This window comes from Hippoglossus stenolepis, chromosome 19 (genome assembly GCF_022539355.2).
Source record: "Hippoglossus stenolepis isolate QCI-W04-F060 chromosome 19, HSTE1.2, whole genome shotgun sequence".
Lineage (NCBI taxonomy): Eukaryota > Metazoa > Chordata > Actinopteri > Pleuronectiformes > Pleuronectidae > Hippoglossus > Hippoglossus stenolepis.
Window position 1 is genome coordinate 8,553,163 of NC_061501.1, and position 18,729 is coordinate 8,571,891.

The 18,729-nt window shown below is 40.8% G+C and overlaps 1 protein-coding gene across 1 annotated transcript in view; it reads left to right on the plus strand.

The window, feature by feature from the left end:
* The window catches only part of ctnnd2a (catenin (cadherin-associated protein), delta 2a), a 244,656-nt gene that overhangs the window by 156,428 nt on the left and 69,499 nt on the right, over positions 1 to 18,729 (plus strand). The window contains 1 exon segment of the mRNA XM_035143145.2: positions 9,937 to 10,069. Within this exon segment, the coding sequence (XP_034999036.2) occupies positions 9,937 to 10,069 (133 nt within the window).

Here is an 18,729-nt window from a genome sequence, read left to right on the forward strand (position 1 = left end):
CCGATAAGATGAACAATTCAACTCAATTTTTATTTGTATAGCGCCAAATCCTAATATACATTATCTCAAGGCACTTTACATAGAAGTTTAAGACCTTAAAATATTTTATAGAGAAACCCAACAGTTCCCACATATCTCAACGTTTCTTGAGATATACATTCTACATACATACAGACAGACATTTGTGGAATTAGTAGGTTGCTTTTCTCAGGATAACACAATATACTTTAATCCTTCTTTTGCTACAGAAGAGTACATAGCTCAATATTACTGAGGATGGTGTGTGTGATACATTGTGATGGTCTTGGTCACTTCAGCCTTTATTGGCCCCCTCTAATGAATGCTGCATTCAACTGAGTGTATAGTAGGTTTCAGTGCCCCTATTGTTTGGCTGTGTAAACATCCTGTAATGTCACCGTGTAAAGTGGCAATAATGCCATTGGGCTGAAAATTACTAATCAGCAAATGTGGCATAATAGCTGTGTGTAGGTGTGTGTGCATGTTTGAATTTATCTTCCTTTGTAGATATGAAAGTTTATTTGTGTGTGTTTGTAATGAACATACAATATGCAAGGGTGTGCACTTGCCTTGGTATGTACAGTATGTGTGAGTGCTTTATTGAATGTTTGTGACCAGGTGTGAGCGTGCATACCTTTGCTCCGCTGCAATGTGTGTATGTGTTAAATACGCTGTGTATCTGCACCCCCTCCGCTGTTTGTGTGTGTATTTAAATGAACACCTGTCTGTCAGCTTAATGCCATATTAAATTAGGCCTCCAATTTTGTGTGTTCAGCTAATTACAAGGACTAGTGGCGGTGTTTTGTGTTTTCCTTACCATGGCAAAAATCGCTGCATGGCCCTGCACACTAATGCCCCCCTTCGCTAGCCCCACCCATGCCAGCCACACACACACACACACACACACACACACACACACACACACACACACACACACACACACACACAGAGAACGTTAGATGACATTTTCTACATTTTAATCTCCGACTAGACACACTTATCTAAAGCAAATTATCAAAAGGGCAAAGAGTGGAAAAGATCAACACTCATAAACTGCAATAAATTGACGAGGTGTTTGGGCGGTAGAGCAGTTCAATGCAGAGCGATAAAGTGAAAAACACAGTAACCCGTTAAACCTTAAAAGCTCCACATCCCCTTCTCCTTTCCTTTGGATTTGTTCTCTTAAAACTTAAAATAGTTGATGACGCGTACTTTTCTATGAAAATGACAAGTATTTTAACCTCATAAATGAAATGGACAAACGTATTTTGTATATTACAGTACCGTTGATTGATGTTGGTCCCCACTTAATCCTTATAATAACTTAATAATGGATCAAGCTCCCTTCAAGGTCGCATGACATACAATATCACCAGCTCTTTTTTCCCACCACCACCTGTCCCTCTGTCCCATTCAGTGTTTGTCAGTCTCATTCAACACCTCTCATTCCTCTCACTCAGTCCTTTGTTCGCTTTTCATTCAACCTCCTGAGCCTCCTATTCCCAGCTGGAGGACGCCACAGAGAAGACTATTGATTTTTCTCTTAGCCTGTGTGGTTGTTGCCTGGGCTCTTGATGGAAAAACTCATCCAAAAAAAGAGAGAGAGCGAGAGAGAGAGAGAGAGAGAGAGCGACAAGGGAGAGAATGAAATACAGAGGTGGTGGGATACTCAAACGAAAGGAGGAAATGAAGAGAGAGAAATTCACGTGGCCTCTCATATCTCTTTTACACCTAAATAAGCTGGTATATGCAGGTTTTTTAAAGGCAGGTAAACCCTCCAAAAAACTGTTGATGCCTATCTGTTTTCCCCCTGGTGAGTCATGTTCGATGTCACAAATGTGCCGAACACTGAAAAGCTCTCTCGCCTCACTGTTTTGCCAGTGTTACAAGGACACAGGCTTTCAATAAACCGTCACTCTTTTCTTGTTTACATGGTGCAGAGTGAGGTTAGAGAAATTGGCGTTCATCCTACCTGGTTTATCTGCAACAGACATTTTAGAGTCATTGTTTTTTATAAATTGAAACTGAATTTGCTTTATTTCTGTTCACAATGTGCAAATTTCTGTTGCACATTGTCTCCAAGATTTTAATAATAATAAGTGCACAAACATCTGTGGCTATTTCCGCGTCAATGACCAAGAGTGAATGACACTTGTATTCATTCCCATTGCAGATAAAAGCCAGATGTTTGTGGCTGGTTTTTGACCAGTGGAAAAGGGGCTATAGTGAAGGAGTGATCTATATCGTACACATGGCACAATCCTTTTTCTACATTTTTATGCTTGCACTGAATGCACACCCTGATTCTTCTCTTCCTCTTTATTTCGGGACAAAAAGCTGTTGCTCTTAGTCATGACCTCCTCTCTACTATTCTTCTCTATCTTTCTCTTTATGGTTTGTGGAATTCCTCTCTGTGGTATTAATACTTCCTGCTCACTTTTCTATTTGCATAGACAGAGGTGATCTGTGATTACCAGTCATTTCCTTTGCTCATCTGCAAGTGGGGAGCAGTTTGTATAAGGGGGGGGGGGGTGATGACAGAAGATCAGGTGCAGGTGGCTCGATGTAGTTTTCTTCACGTCTTTTTCTGGATGGGTTTCATCCCAGCTCCATCCTCCCATCTCTATCTCTCCATTTGTCTGCGGCCTGGGAAGCATCGCCCTCTCACTTCCCCCACCTTCAATTGATCCCCTTTATTGTGACTGGGATTTGTGTTAAGTTCTTTCAGCCGTGACAGAGCTCTACATGGAGGACATTTTAGCAGGAGGGAAGAGCATGTGCAAAGCATGCAATATTGCTTAAGGTGTTAGGGACCAGTGCACCACAGAAAATCCAGTGTGGTAGAACATGCAACCACTCCTACAGTTGTGAGTGCATGTTTTTATGTTTACACTTTACAGTCAAATATATTGTCGTAATACATCAATTACTATGTTTTGAAAGAAAAAAATGCAGCAGAAACATTTATATTGAACATTTAAAAACATAAAACATTTACGTCAAAATGTATTTTCCCAGCAGTATTGGTATTTTTCAAATCTTATGTCACTCGACATAAGATTGGACAGAATTTGACAAAGTAATTTTCCTTATGACCAGGCTGCTCCCTGCAGCTTTATACAGAGACTTTCTCATTAAATATAATCTGGCTAACATTATGTCTCCACCATAATGTTATTAACCAATGCTAATTAGTTTGTATTTGAGACCAGATGTGGAATTCCTCATGTGGTGGTTTAATGAATAGTCTGCTGACACAGTTTCAGTTTATATAAATAGTCCCACCTGGAACTATATAAGATGGGGAATAAATTCACACATATCAGACAGTTTGAATTTAAACTACATTTTTATTTTGCATCCTTGAGAGGAGAAAGATTCAGGTGAAATTCTCCGTGTCTCTTAGTAGTAATCTGAAGATGGCTGTGTGCCAAAGAGAGAACTTTCTTACCAGCGTTTGTCAGTATAGGGCAAATTAATAGTCTTAGCTGTTTTCCTGGATCGCATCTTAATTAAGTTGCACTTTTAATTAGAGAGACCTTGCACTGCATTTAAAGTCAATGTTTGTGCATCTCCACCTGCATCTTATTTTGGCTGTGGTTTATTGGAGGAATTGCTGAAGTCTCTTGTTTGTATTGACTTTAGTTTGATTAATGCACTCAGGTTGCATAGAGGGAAATTCGCACACATGCATACACATGGGAACTCAAACTATGAACTAAATAATGTGTTTACATGTGTATTTTGTGCTATCCCCTTATTTTATTGACATCCATACGGCCAAAATATTAAAATATCAGCAATGGAAAAAAAACACAATATGGTAGAAAATGAATATAAGGGAGAGGATGCACATTGTTAGGAATAAATACTTAAGTTAGTGTGGAGTGCTACAGTTATGACATAGCCAGTAGTGACATGGTAACACTAATCCGCCCTGTCCCTTACCATCGGCAGCCATATACCAGAGCTTTGTCATCATGGTCATCAATTCACAACGCCCCCTTCTATCTCTCCGTCCGCCCTTCGTCCCAACACGCTGATGAAGATTGATGTTCAGGTCCTAATTAGCATCTGCTTCTGTATGCACACTGCCAGTCTGTCCATTCCGGACCCCCTGATCAGTGAACAGACATGACAGGCCTTGTCCAATCACATTAAGGGCAGTGGGACAGGCTTCCTGTGTGGAGCTACGAGACCGTTCAAGTCCAGATTCCTATATTCTCGAGTTTTTTTTGTTTTTGTCAACAGTCGTGCAGCATTTGAGGTTTTGAAGATGGAAGGTGATATATGAACTGGTCTGATCATGCTTATGTTAATACTATTACAACTCGTGGGTCTATTTACATCACAGCGAACACAAGTTGTTTTTATAAAGACTAAAGAAAACAGTCCGCGTTTTATTCTGACACAGTGATACTGATCAGAGATGACACAAAACTAGTTTTCACGGAAGAGTAACAAACCCCAAACCTAAATCTGTGTAAATCTTCACTGTGAGATAAAGGTGCAGGCAGAAATATCACCTGGCATCAAACGCCAGCCAATAAAAGATGGCAAGGATGGTCCCTTGCTACCGAGTTGTTGATGCCAAACAACTGCTCATATGGCCGATCACGTGTTGTGTGTTTTGTTCTATAATATTACTGTAATGTATTGTATGTCCGGTGACAGGTGCAAGTTCTTCATGACTATGCTCAAGGCCCCTCAGCCTTTCTGTTCCTTTAGCTTGACTCTTCATAAACCTCTTAAGCCATTTATTTTATTAGCTTTGCTGTTATTTATCACATCCTCTGTTACATTATTCACCCATTCACACTTTGCCACTGCAGTTTTAGCCATTTGAGTTCAAGGATACAGGGACCATGACAATGAGCAATGCAACATGTATCGCTGTCACTCGTGTCTCTCCCCCCCACCTTCAACCTTCCTCAACCAGGCAGAGGAATTATTCACAGCAACAATCGACCAATCTGTGCGGAAATCTAGATTGTTAAAACCAGAGCATCACGCGGGGTAGTGCTTTTCAGATCGGCCACAGCTTTGCTTTCTCTACGCGTGTGTGTGCATAGATGTCTCCACGTGTGTACTGTGTATCAATGGTCATGTTGGGATTTCAGATAGAAGTTCAGATGTCTCATGGGACCTGGAGATGAAAAGAGAAGGAGATGAAGAGAAGTCTTATGAAATGAAAGAAATCCTTTGATAATCCTTGTATTTTCTTGTGTTGTACTCTTCTATCACATTTTGCCTCCCTTTTGTGTGTGTGTGTGTGTGTGTGTGTGCGTGCGTCTGCATCAAAGCCCTACCATCACACAGCAGTCTTTTCCTCTGTCCCATTTATATCACTCCTATATCATCCTCCACCATCTCCCTCGCCACCTGCCTTTATTCTCAGTATGTCAGACTGCCATACCTAGTGTTTCCTCAGCATTAAAAAAGAAAGTCTAACTAGTAGTGGGTGCAACTATTCTGAAAGTGAGACTCATATCTCTTCAAATGTCAACAATCTTATATCACGAAGCACAACAACAGAACTGCAATTACCCGTCTCCAATCCGCTGACACTGTAGCAGTAGGTGCAACCTGTCGAGCTCTCATTCCATCACATCTTTGACAAAACGCAGTTGTCATTTCACAATTAACACATGAAACATATAAAACATGTCAATCATAAATTTATATTATTCTAGATGTTTAGTTTAGTTCTCTATAATCCAAAAACAAGACAAATCAACACACCTATATACATTCCAATAAATAAAAAGGAGCACGAAGAAGAAGCGATCAAATCAGTTATACATAAATCAACAGTCATCATCATATCATTAATATTGCAATAAGTTCAAACGACTTTTTTTTATACTTTTTCTTAAATTTAATATTTGAGTCCTTGTCCTTGTCCTGTGACTCCATAAACAGAAACACACATTTACTTTAATGTACGAAGTTTTGAAATTACACTTCCTTCTAGGATCCTCGTCATTTGATATTAGGAGTCACCTCACCAGGCTTATACTGGCTGCAGTCTCTCTCCCCACGGCTTCCACAGCATTTAGTTTTGGTTTTAATTAGATTTCTACATTTAAATGTCCTTTTCATTTCTTTAAATAAACCAATTTTTTTGTTTAAGTCTTTTCTACCTTGTCCAGCCTTGTCCTGGGTCGTGGCATGTGCAAGCAGCTTTTATAGGTTTTGAGGTAGCGAAAAAAATCAGAATGAATCTTGATTTCTTTGAGATCCTTTACATTCACTTTGTTTATGAGTCGTATTGCTTATTTCTGTTCAGTGACGTAACCAAATAGGGAAGAATAACTGAACAATACAGAATATGAAGTGTCTATGAGAGAGGACAGGAGAGAGTGAGTCCACAGAGGCAACCGGACTGCACCTGCAGAAACTGTAACGGAAACTGCCGCTGGAGAATTGTGGATGCTCAGTCACAGCAGGTGCTGCAACTCCTCCACAGACTTATCCTTGGCACATACCCCTTTGTCTTGCGAGACAGAAGGAACAGGTTTAATTAGCCCAAGATGGATAATAACCCTAAGATTGCAGATAACCCTGAGATTGCAGACTCCCCCTGGTCAAAAAGCTGTGTGGGTATTTAGCGTGAACCCGACAGTTTTTTTTTTGGGCACTGCCTCTTTGATCGGTCTCTCTTTTATGGGATGTATCCCTCTCTGTTTGCATCCCACTGTTTCACATTGTTGGCTTGTCGCCTGGCAGTGCATCTGCCAGGGCTGTAGCTCTCATTAGTATCTGTGTTGACATGACTGGCATCTCATCCGTGGATTGTTTTTGCTCTTTCTCAAACCCTCTTTTTTATTTCTACATCTACCGGCTTTCTCTTGCCCGGTGTATCCACAGTATCCTTGGAATGCTCTGATTATTTCCTCAGCCCTCCTTCCTCATTGTCATTCTCTGTCTGCGTCACTCTCTTTCTCTCCCCTGCTCTGTCTCTTTCTCTCGCTCTCTCTCTCTACCAGGGGGTTTTAATTAATGGCGAGCCGTGATGCTTATCTTATCAGCAGATCACTCTGCTATCTATTAACGACACTGGCAGAGCTGTGAGGCTGCAGGGGATGGATGGCACACACGCACAAACGTTCACTTGCACTGAAATACACACATACACAAGAATGCACATCAACACATTATCAGATACCTAAATACACTGAAGTAAATGTCTTCCCAGGTCCAAAAGTTTGTGCACAATTTCAAACCAGAGTCATGCAGAACCGAGAAAGGCCATGCAATAACCTATAATAGCACTGTGCATATGACACATGACTCCTTTAAAACCAGAGTTGTTGCTTCTGGCATAATAAAGGCAACTTCTACTTTTGCCCTTTGAACATTTGCTGGGTCGTTGCCATGGCTGCTATAGTTAGCAATACTAATTTGCTGTCATTCTCTGCTTTCTGAGAGTCTAATCTTGGCTCTTTTCACCTCCCGAGGAGCGACGTTCACTGCAGGAGCACACTCAGCTTATGTGGTATTACCATGTGGCCACAGATGCAGTTTCCTGTTTGCCCGCAGTAGCATCTTGTGGTTTTTTCACATTACTCGCCCATTGCAAACATGCCTGCAATTCTGGTTGCTGCTTTCTGAAACTGTAAAAGAGCTGTTCACCTGTTCATTAAACGTTTGGTGAAGCCGGACTCAGAAAGCAATGAGAATCAGTTGTAGTTACCATTGTCATGATTGTCCTTTTTATCGTGATCGCCAACGTCACTTATGTGGATGAGTCCCTGTAGCTGCTGCTATAGAATGTTCGTTGCCCAAAAGTGTTTTAATATAGAATGTGTATAGTACGTATCACAGGTCCAATTCAACACTACATGTCCTTGGGCCCTTTACAATATACACGCCAATAGTGATGCAAAAAGGTTGAATGGTTCTCGAGATATAGGCGAGCCACAGACAGACATAGATTTTCCTGGGCCACACTTTTTACAAAAGATTGCAATCGGGTCTCAGGCCCCCGGGGTTCGGATGGACACACTGACAGACACACCGACACAAACTCACACACAGGCAAGCAGGCACCGAGGCAACTGTGTCCACACACATCACACATCATGATCCTATCTTAATCTTGCCACACACACACGCACTTAGAAAACAAACAACTGCCCTGATGGTATCTTGCTGTGTGACTTGAGGAGCGTCGTTTGAGGGTCTCTCCTCTTAAATCCGCTGAATGCCTTGGGAATTCCTCCCTCCCTCTATCGCTCCTTTGCCCCCCTACTTCAGTCCTGCTTTCTGGCTGAATGAACACTTATCATTTGGCAGATAAATAGTGGTCCACGCCGGAGCTTGCTTTATCTTTAAGAGCCATGTTTACTCCCCGGGAATGCAATGCTTTTCACAGATGTTTTGTATACGGCATTTGCTGGATCTGACAGAGATGAGAGCACGGTGTCAGGGCGTCATTTTCTGCTGCGAAATACCTCAGTCTCACACAAACATACAGGTCGATTGCCCCATACTTAGCATATTTTCATGTTTGGCGTGGTTGAACTAGGAGGCAAAGTGAATCACCATTTTTCACAATGGCTTGATGGGAATAAAAGCAACCTGCACTTAGGGACACAGCGGCGAGCATGATGGCAGAGAAAACAAAATCAATCTTCAAATACCACAATCGATGACAGATACACATTTTGTTTAGATCACACAGAGTTGAGTTTTCCAAAAGCACTGGGAGAAATCAAGAGAAATAAAGTATCAGTTAAACTGTTTATATATAGCGTGGTTATTGGAGAAAACTGCAGTAGACTTTGGAGACAGACACACACACGTACACACAGTCACCCACACTTTCTCACACTTTGGAGGATGTTGGAGAGCAATTATCAGTGGGGGATAATACAATAAAGGAAACCAGTTCCCAGGTATTACCAAGGGACCAAACATTTATTTCACTTTGTCCAGCGTGCTCATATGAGTGTAAACCCCCGTGAGTGGAAGGAATAGAACATAACTCACACCACTCAAACTGCTGACATTGTGCAGTCATAATGCTGTGTTGTGCAATTCCTCAAACTTTTAACCCCATTTACTAAGCTTACTCTGAACTATTTCTGGGCTTGTATTTATTCACAGCTGTGTTAAAATAATGCTCAGCCTTCGTTTTGCACTACATCAAGATAACTCAGAAATGCCCTTCAACATGGTATTCTCTGGGAGCCTCAAATTTTCCAGCCACTTTATTTTTGCATGGCACTTTGCATTTCAAATAAAATCAAATGCCACTCAAACTATTGAGCAAAAAATAGAGTTTGATCTGAGTTTTCTTTGGATCTCTTTGGAGCTTTTGTAAGTGACACTTTTGTCTTTGCCGGGCATGGTGTCTTTCTCAGAAACACAGACTTACTGTTTTTAGAAACTCACTCTATCTGGCTATACAGAATAACTGTGTCGTTCTTCAAGGAAAACCAAACTGCTCTTTAGTCTTTTTCAAATGCTATTTGAGCCGAATGTTTCCCCATCACTTATAAAGTTGTACGAGGTTGCCATCTGCTTAACGTGCTGGCCTCATCTTCACTTGCTCGGATTTCCTATTTGCCTGTGATCAGTGACAATGACTATGTTTTGTCAAAAAGGGCTTTCAGTGAGTGATTTGCATGATTTCTGTCCCACTGTGTTGCTTAGCTTGTAGAGCTATCTGCCATTAAAAGACATCTCTTTGGTTGAAAACAGAACAAAGTGGCGTTTGACATTTAAATCTCTCTTTCACTCATGCTGTCTTTCTTTGTCTGTTCTGTGTCGCCGTGGAAGTGAATGCATATCTGTACTTCTGGGTATGTTGGGAAGAGAGACTGTGATTTTATTAGACTACTTTCAGGCCATCTTCCATGTTTTCAGTGTGAAGTTGTGGAGGAATAAGTGTTATTGTCTGTCTCTCTGCAGAGAATTCGGGTGGAGAGATCCGGAGCTGCCAGAGGTGATCCAGATGTTACAGCACCAGTTCCCATCGGTGCAGTCCAATGCAGCAGCCTACCTACAACACCTCTGCTTCGGAGACAACAAGATCAAAGCTGAGGTTTGTGTGTATGTGTGTGTGCGTGTCTGTGTGTGTTTGGGGACACTGTTGTGGGTGTGCAGTGCACACGCGTGCAGTACACCAATGCACAACCGAGTGACAGGTACACAGAGAGGGCAGGTGTTAAGTCAAGGTCTGTCTGCCTGCTGAGAACTGCACGCCCATTTGTGCAAACTACATGTGACATGACGAGATATATCTGCCAACAGAGGACTGTAAAAAAAAAAAAAACTTTATGGATGTTTTGACAGTCCACTGACACTGTGGGATTTCTCTGGGCGCTGCCGATGTCCAGTTTGATTATGACAGACGGGGCAATGTGTTTGGGAGAGAGAGAGCGACAGCAGGGCAAAAAGTGCTGCACAATGAAACAGTGCAAAAAAGTTATTTAATGTTGTTACGTGAAGTGTACAAAAGAAAAATTATTAAACCGTGGTTGGATAAATTAGACTATGTCTGGCTGCCACACTAATATAAAACACCGGATATAGCCTCTGCATGATGAAGCTTGCAGTGATATACATCGATAAGCTTCGATATTTAGTTGTGTCTGACAAAAAAAGTTCAATTAGTCCTAAAGTCATGAGATTGTCTCTCAAAAGCAATTTTTTGACTAGACGACCCTTTGGAACTCTCTCATAAACCCTTCAAACAATGCTAATGTCAGTGGCATATGTAGATGCAGTCTTTCCCGAGCCCCCAGATATACACAGTCTTTTATTGCTGCTTACGCCCACACCCCAGTTTGTCACAAAGGGTAACCAGGCTTTCTCTACTGGAGCTCCCACAATGTGGAACACTCTGCATAGTCTTTGGCGTCTTTCAAATCAGTTTTTGAGACTTTTCTCTTTGCTTTTGTAAATGTTTGACTCTTGTTTAAATTTTTGCTATTGATTTGATCATATTTATTTAATTGTTCTACTTCCTCTGTGCTCATGTTCCTCTTGTCTGGATTCATTGTCTGGTTTTATCTCTGTCTGGGAACCATTTGTACATGTACAATTTTTTTTCCTCAAATTTACACCCCCCTCCCCATATTTTATCCCTGAATTGATAACTTGTACATGCAGGTGAGGACATTGGCCAATTTTATTAAATCGGTTGATAGCTGCTATAGTGTTAAAGTATTCACATTCAGAAATAAATACAAGTACACACACCAGCATAATGTGCACGCAAATGCATATACAATCGTAAAAGCTCAATACACAACAAAAATTGTATTAACCGTCTTCTAATGCAACCAATTACACATGAAGACACAGCTAATTCTCTCTCACAATGACCCACTTAAGCACCCACACAAACACACACATACACAAAAACACAATCCCTCTTGCATACAAAAACATTATACTTCATTCCCCTCCCACTCCCTCATCCACGCAGCTCTGAAAGAACCCTCAGTGTTCGTGTCTTTTGTAACGGGTGTAATTACTGCATGAATGGACGTGTCCAACAATAGAGAAAATGGCGACTGTGTATTGACAGTAGATGCTTTGGCCTGCATTCATCAGTCTGTTTGATTGTCTTGCTCAGGGCCCCGTAAACACTATTTACACAAATTAGATTGGGAAGAGATATCAACCAGTCAAAACTTGACGCTTCACATCACATCAAATAAGACCAGGCTTCCGCACTGCCACATGTGCACGCAAAGGCAAAATTCAGCGTTATGATGCAATGAGACACACAGAAATGTGCCCTCAACCGGTTTTCTTAAATAGTTTTTGATGAAAAATAAACAAGACAGGCGATCACTGAGCCAGATACAGCATATTAGTTTGGAGCCTTTAGTTAGAATGAAGTAACATATTGTGAAATTCATATTGGGACTAATTAAGTTTTTCCCTTTGGAACAAAGCACTCACCTGCTTAAGTGTTATAATGTTACGGTTTTAATTGTTTTGATTTCAGTGAGACAGGTGAATGGAAAAGATTCACTTGAGAATGAGAACAATGCTTCTGCACATTTCCGTTTTTAATAAGTTTTTTCTTATTGTGATTGATCATCCTACAAGGTCATAACATAGGTGTGCGTATGTACTGTAGAGTCAACATTTTTCTTTATCGCTGTCAGTATTCATAAAATATCAATCAAAGCAAATTTAAGTAGGTCTGGCAGTGGATTTTGTTTGTTTTCCCTCAAAGTGTATGTAGTAAAAGTCCTGCTTGTTCACTTACTATTACTTTTATTAAGTTTTTTAGTGGATGTTGCGACAGGTATTTTAGTTCAGTTACAAATGCTACAAAGCATAGTAAGATGGTAAACATACTACAATATTAAAAACATAACAGATAGACTTTGACACTTTATTTTAATTCATATGAATCTAATCTTATTCAAATTGACTGGACATCATAAGAAAGCCACACACCTGTAAATATACGGCCCCAAAATTTACACTGCATCCTCCATCCCTCATCTTCCACTTATCTGGGCTCAGGTCGCAGAGGTAGCCGACCAATCCCTATAGCCACACTTTCCAGCTCTTCCTGAGGGATCCCGAGGCGTTCTCAGGGATGTGTATGTAGCTGGGATATGTTGTGCCTTATGTGAGCTCTGTGTGCACCACGAGGTGTCCTTGTTGGGCCTGCCCCTTAAACCTCCAACGGAAGGCACCCAGGAGCATCGGTTCTACTCCGAGCTCCCCTGGATGTCTAAACTCACCCGAAGGCTGAGCCCAGCAACCAGATGGAGAAAATACTTGACTTTACTAAGATACCACTTATATTTTTAAGATATTGAATAATCTAATTTTCAAATGCGATATCTAAAGCAGTCCACTATGATTTACCATGATACCAGAGATACTGATAGGTATACTCAAAGCTCTTTTTTTTTTTCTCTAAAGGAAATGATAAATCAAATCTTAAAGTTGCTCATTGATTTCATAAAATTGCATAAAAACCGAGGCATAGACCGGGCGAAAAGAGAGAAAATTGCCTTCTGCCAGGGGCGGACTGAAACAATCATTTGAAAGCATTATTTGATTTCCTCACAGGCCGCTCTCACGCAAACATCATGCTGCTAATTTTGTCTGCTAATCCTGTTGCTGTCACCGGTACAAGACTAGTTATAAATGTGGCCTCTATGGTCGCCCAGGAAGAAAGTGATCCAGACTACAAACATTTGTGACTGACCAACAACTGTGAAAAATATGTACAATTATGCATATTACTTTTTTAAAACCGTTTTTTATGTAATTACAGGAGAAAGTGGAGGCCTCATGTGGAGGCTATTGTGTTGTTTTAGCAGAAATCTAATGTAAGCAATGGTTATTTCAATTAGTTAATATAATATTAGGTGAAGGGCAATATTTCTCAAAAACAACGGTAAACAAAAGTGGCGTTGCTGCTTACTGGTTACAACTCTTCATTTTCCAACCAACTCATACACAATGGATGACTCTTACCACTGATGGTCATTATCCAAAGCAAACAGAGTAGAAATATATTGCTGACACCAGCAGCGTCTCAGCATCAACACTGTCGACACACACATGCCTGTGAGGTGCAGCAGAACAGTGAGGTAGAGCTGTCCTGCACAGATGAGGTAAGAGTTGCTCCTGATGCAAGAGGTCCATCAACTCATCCCTGTTATATCATCACCGGTCAGGTTGCTTGTCCATATCCAGCCAAAAGTTAATAAAAGAAAAGTTCATAAACTTTGAATTAACAGATGAGCCGTGCTCTTTAGCAGCTGCGGCAGGGACTCACGACAATGGCATGTTCACAACAACGACATTGAAAACTGATTCTACAGTTCTGGGTTCTGTGTACGAAGTTGCTTCACCGAACTTTGAACAGGCGAACAGCTCTTTGTGCAGCAACGGCTTCAGGCTTCTTGGCTGAGTCGTGCAGCCAGTCTGTCGTACAAACACAAAATCTCACCCACATCAATGTCAGACTCCAGTTCAGTCACATCAGTGATGCATTTCGGGTAGCTGGCTTGTCGATATCCATTTATCCAACAGACCAGTTAAAGGGAAATGTCCCGAGAGGAGAGGAAAGGAACACGCTCTCTGACTCTGTGTCAGTCCTCTCCCTTTCTTCCTCACTTCATTTATTACTAAAAGCTTCTTTCACTTCATTTTGGTACCAATTCATTTCACTCCTTTCGAATGCTTTTCTTTTTTCTGCTTAATTATACAGCACAGAGTAAATACAAAGATCTTGTGGGTACTGGAGGCTGGATCATATTCTGTTGTGGTCATAATTTAAGTATATTCTCACTGTTCTCCAGACAGCCAATGAGATTAAGTCAATAGAATGAAAACTGTGGTTTTAAATTGTTAGAGCGTGAACTGTGCAAACTGCAATCTTGGAAAATCTGTTCAACATACATCGGCCTGAAAGATGAAGACACAGAACATTATAGCAAACACTGCACTAACATTGTATGGTCCTGTCTGTTTTTGCACTGTGCAATACCATATGCACAACGTTCCACTCTGATCAATGTGTGAAATGTTGCATTAGTCAAATCCCAGTGTCAGTTAGGTAAGTGCAAATGCTTTGTAGTTTATCAGTGTTATTAGAAATACTACAATTGACATCGGCCTGAGGCATTATGTTTTCAGGTTGCCCATTCATGCTTCCCATTCCTGTGAACACAACATCTCAAGAACGCATTTAGGGAATTTCTTTAAATTTGATAAAAACATTTAGTTGAACTCAAGGATGACCTGATTAGAATTTTGAGGTTAAAGGTTAAGGTCACTGTTACCTTAAAAAACCTTTTTTGCCGTGTAAGTGCATTATCTTAAGCATGCCTCAAGAGAATCCTTTCAAATTTGGCACAATATTTACTTACACTCATGGATTAATTGATTAGATTTGGTTGGTCAAAGGTCACAGTGGCCTGACAAAACATGGTTTTGGCCTCTTGAAGAAGATATCTCATGTCTGTCTTTGGGGAGACTTTAACCACTTGGAATAAAAACAGCAACTGATTAGATTTCAGTGGTCAAAGAAGGTCACGGTGAGCCAATATGAATCTAGAAAGAAAATGTCTGTTGACTGAAACTGCACTGGTTGGCAGAGGCATACAACCACCATTGTAGTTTATTTTCTGAGACAAATATTCCTATTTATAGAAGACAAGTGCTCTTATCAATCATATCTTTTTAAGTTATAAGCAAAACAACTCGTGGTTTTTCTAGCCCTCAGTTAACTTAGAGAATGTTCCTGGTGCCTGATTAGTTTTCATCTGTTCTCATTCGTTCAGTGGATTAAATTAATTGATTGATCAAAGTGTGTGCGTATTTTGTAAATCAGCCTTTATGGAACATTTCCCATCACCCCTCATAAACTGGTGTCAAACAGCCAAATTACTCAAAATGGGTCCATCGGTAGTCATTTGTTGGGATCAAACTCCTCGGGACCACACACTCAACAACACATACACTTGTATTCTCACACATTAAGTACTTTCATGATCCCCTGCTGTGAACAGTAGTGGTTTGTGTTTTTCTCTGTTGCTCTTACTCTTCAAACAACAGATTAAAGCCCCTGGTGTATTTGTCATGGTGGTTTCTCACCAGCTGTGAGTGTTACAGTTGATAATTCTGTGAAATTAGCTGCGGTGCTGCCTCACAAAGCCATAGGTTAATGTCATGTGTGGCCCATTAAAGAATACACCAAAGGGAAACGTAGGCAGTAAACGCATTTTGCCAAACGTAAAATTCTGTAAAGAGCTGTGAGCGCTAATCCGATTGATAGGTTAAATGCAAAAGGTTTTAAAAGCTGAAAGGTGTGACACAGCTTAGCTCGTTCTCCTCACTCACATTCAAGCAATTAATAGTCTTCAGTGTCTTGCTGATCAATGTCGACATTCCATATGTGGTGACTTTTATAAGCACTTGTTAGGCTTCACATGGTACCTTCCAAGGAACGTGTCACCCGGGCATCCCGCCGCCAGCCTTCACACCGACAGCCCCTGCGATTCCCACAATCCCAGCTGTCACCACTGCTAACTGTTACCACGGCAATGCTGTCGCTATGGGTTACCAATAGCCGTGACCGTCGCGGAACAGCGGGAGACAAAGACAAATCAATCTGCGCCTCTAATCTTCTTTACATGGAATAGAGGGATAGGCGCAGAGGTATTGGCAAGCCTTGTAGGTAGCTCAGAGGCAATACAAAGTAATAGCACCGTGGCTTTTATAGAATAACAGATTAACTGTGACATAAGCATAAAGAGGGATCGGCAAGGGTGAAGGGAAGAGGAAGGAGGTGATGAGAGGGACAGCAAATCAGGTTGAGCAAATTCTGTGGCCAGTGGTTGGTTTGACACTCATTGGATTCCAAAATCTATTTTAATTGAATAGATAAGCAAAGTGATTTTGCTTGATAAACTTACTGTGTCTTCAGACACCTTCATTACATCACTTTCTAAAAGTTTAATTTCCTCCTGTCTCTCTTTTTACCCTCATCCTCTCTTCACCTGCCTCACATCTGTATTTGAGAAATCAAACTTCACTCACACTCTTGGGGTCCTCATAAGGAAAAAGTGTGTGTGTGTGTGTGTGTGTGTGTGTGTGTGTGTGTGTGTGTGTGTGTGTGTGTGTGTGTGTGTGTGTGTGTGTGTGTGTGTGTGTGTGTGTGTGTGTGTGTGTGTGTGTGTGTGTGTCCTCTACAGAGATAGCAAAAAATTACAAAAATTGTCACACAAACAGTGCTTTAGGTCACTGAAACAGATTTTTACAAACTCCAGCTTCTCTGTACATGTTAAATGATGGCATCACAGCTTATTCACGCATGACCATGTGCCAGAAACAACAGCAACAGTTGCAGCTATATGCCAGTTTCTCTATGTTTGATTAGCAATGCGTTTGCAGTTTGCAGGTTTACAAGTTTGTCCGACTTGGACCACAGCATCCTTCTCTAGTATTTCACAGATCGTTGATGCAGATTTTATCACCACCTAATTGCCCGGCACGCATGTTATAGCGAGATTTTCTTTTTTTAAACAAAGGGAAAATATATACACAGTAGTATGGACAAGGCCTTAATGTCCCGTGTGTGGAGGAGAACCTACAGATAAATAAGAGGCTTTGAGGAAACTTGATTATGCAGTTAACTGTGAAAACCTTTTTTCAAGTTATCTGCCTGAGTGACTCTGCCTGTTGCAGCACTCCAGAGAGTAAATAAAAATGGAAGCATGAAAGACAGGTTTTCTCTGTAACACACACACACACACACACACACACACACACACACACACACACACACACACACACACACACACACACACACACACACACACACAATCACACTCGTTGCTCTATCCACATTCCCACTAGTGTCCTGGTGATCACAGCAGCTTGTTTCTGGTGATTAGTACTACACCCCTGTTGACTGGACTAAACACAGGCTGCTTTAAGCTCTTTGGCTCCCTGGGGCTGATGAAGATCCCTGCAGTGGAGAAGCAACCTGGGAGGGTTTAAAAAGCAATATGTGCAGCATCGTGAGGGGAACGCAGTTTGTCGCATGCTGAAGGGGAAAGGCAGAATCTCAATCACCAGAGTGCCCTCATTGTGATCCCTTAACATTCCTGACTGCCATGTTTTGTCATAAAATCTGAATATACTTAGAATTTCTGAGTTAATCATTTATTTGCTTGTCTTTTTTGTTTTTCTGTGCAAATGTATCAACACATATATAAAACACAGAGGTTGCGTGGTTTAGAGTTATTTTTATAACATTTAAACTAAAATAGCTGAGAGGTTAGAGCGAAACCTCAGCAATCACTTTGTTCCTTCAATTAATTATCCCGTGCCTGCTCTGTGTCAGCATTCTTACAGGTTTAAAACAAGCCAAAATGGAAACATCATTATGAAGGAAAGGGTAGAATGTCGCTGCAGACAAAAAAGACTGAAATAACCTTTTTGTCTGCTGAGATGGTGACACCTTTGACAGTCATATTGAATTTTCTGGGGAGTCATATCAGCCAGGGGGCTCCTCTCCGCTGTGTTTTAAGGTTTCAATACTTGCTGTCACTCGTCTGGTTAAAGTGGTAAAAAGGTGACAGAGAATGAAGTGTGGTCTTTTGTAGTTTAACCTGCAACGTAAAATTTCAAGCCTGATAATCATGCAGCTCCATTTCCAAGCATTTCATTTATACTTGACTTGGTGAACAGATCTGAAGGCTAGTTGGTATTTCACAGGTCTGGACACTGACTTGTGAGATGCCAACCTGTTTTTCCAGTCGTCCAGACTGGACAAACTTAACACCTTTGAGTTTTTATGTCATTTGAAGGTTACCACAGGTTATTGTTCATATTGTTTGGAAGGGGATGGTGAGATGAGGGGTATTCAGCTGCAACGTGCAACTTCACCACTAGATGTCACTAAATTCTACACACTGAACCTTTAAAACTGTCACTGAAATAATATTATATTACTAAATTATATTAATATAATATAGATTATATGGATTAGTTTTTAGTATGAAAATACTAAATATATAAAAGTCAAATTTTTCGTGGCAATGTGACGGTGAGGGATATTTTTTCTTTCAATTAGTTTATATTTATCTATTCATAAAGTTTCTTGTCATTTTATGCTAACAAGCGTTCCATCCTAAATATCCTGTATACACACTAACAAGCAGTTCTGCCTCCTGAAGCATGTAGCAGTATTTGGTTAGTACGGTA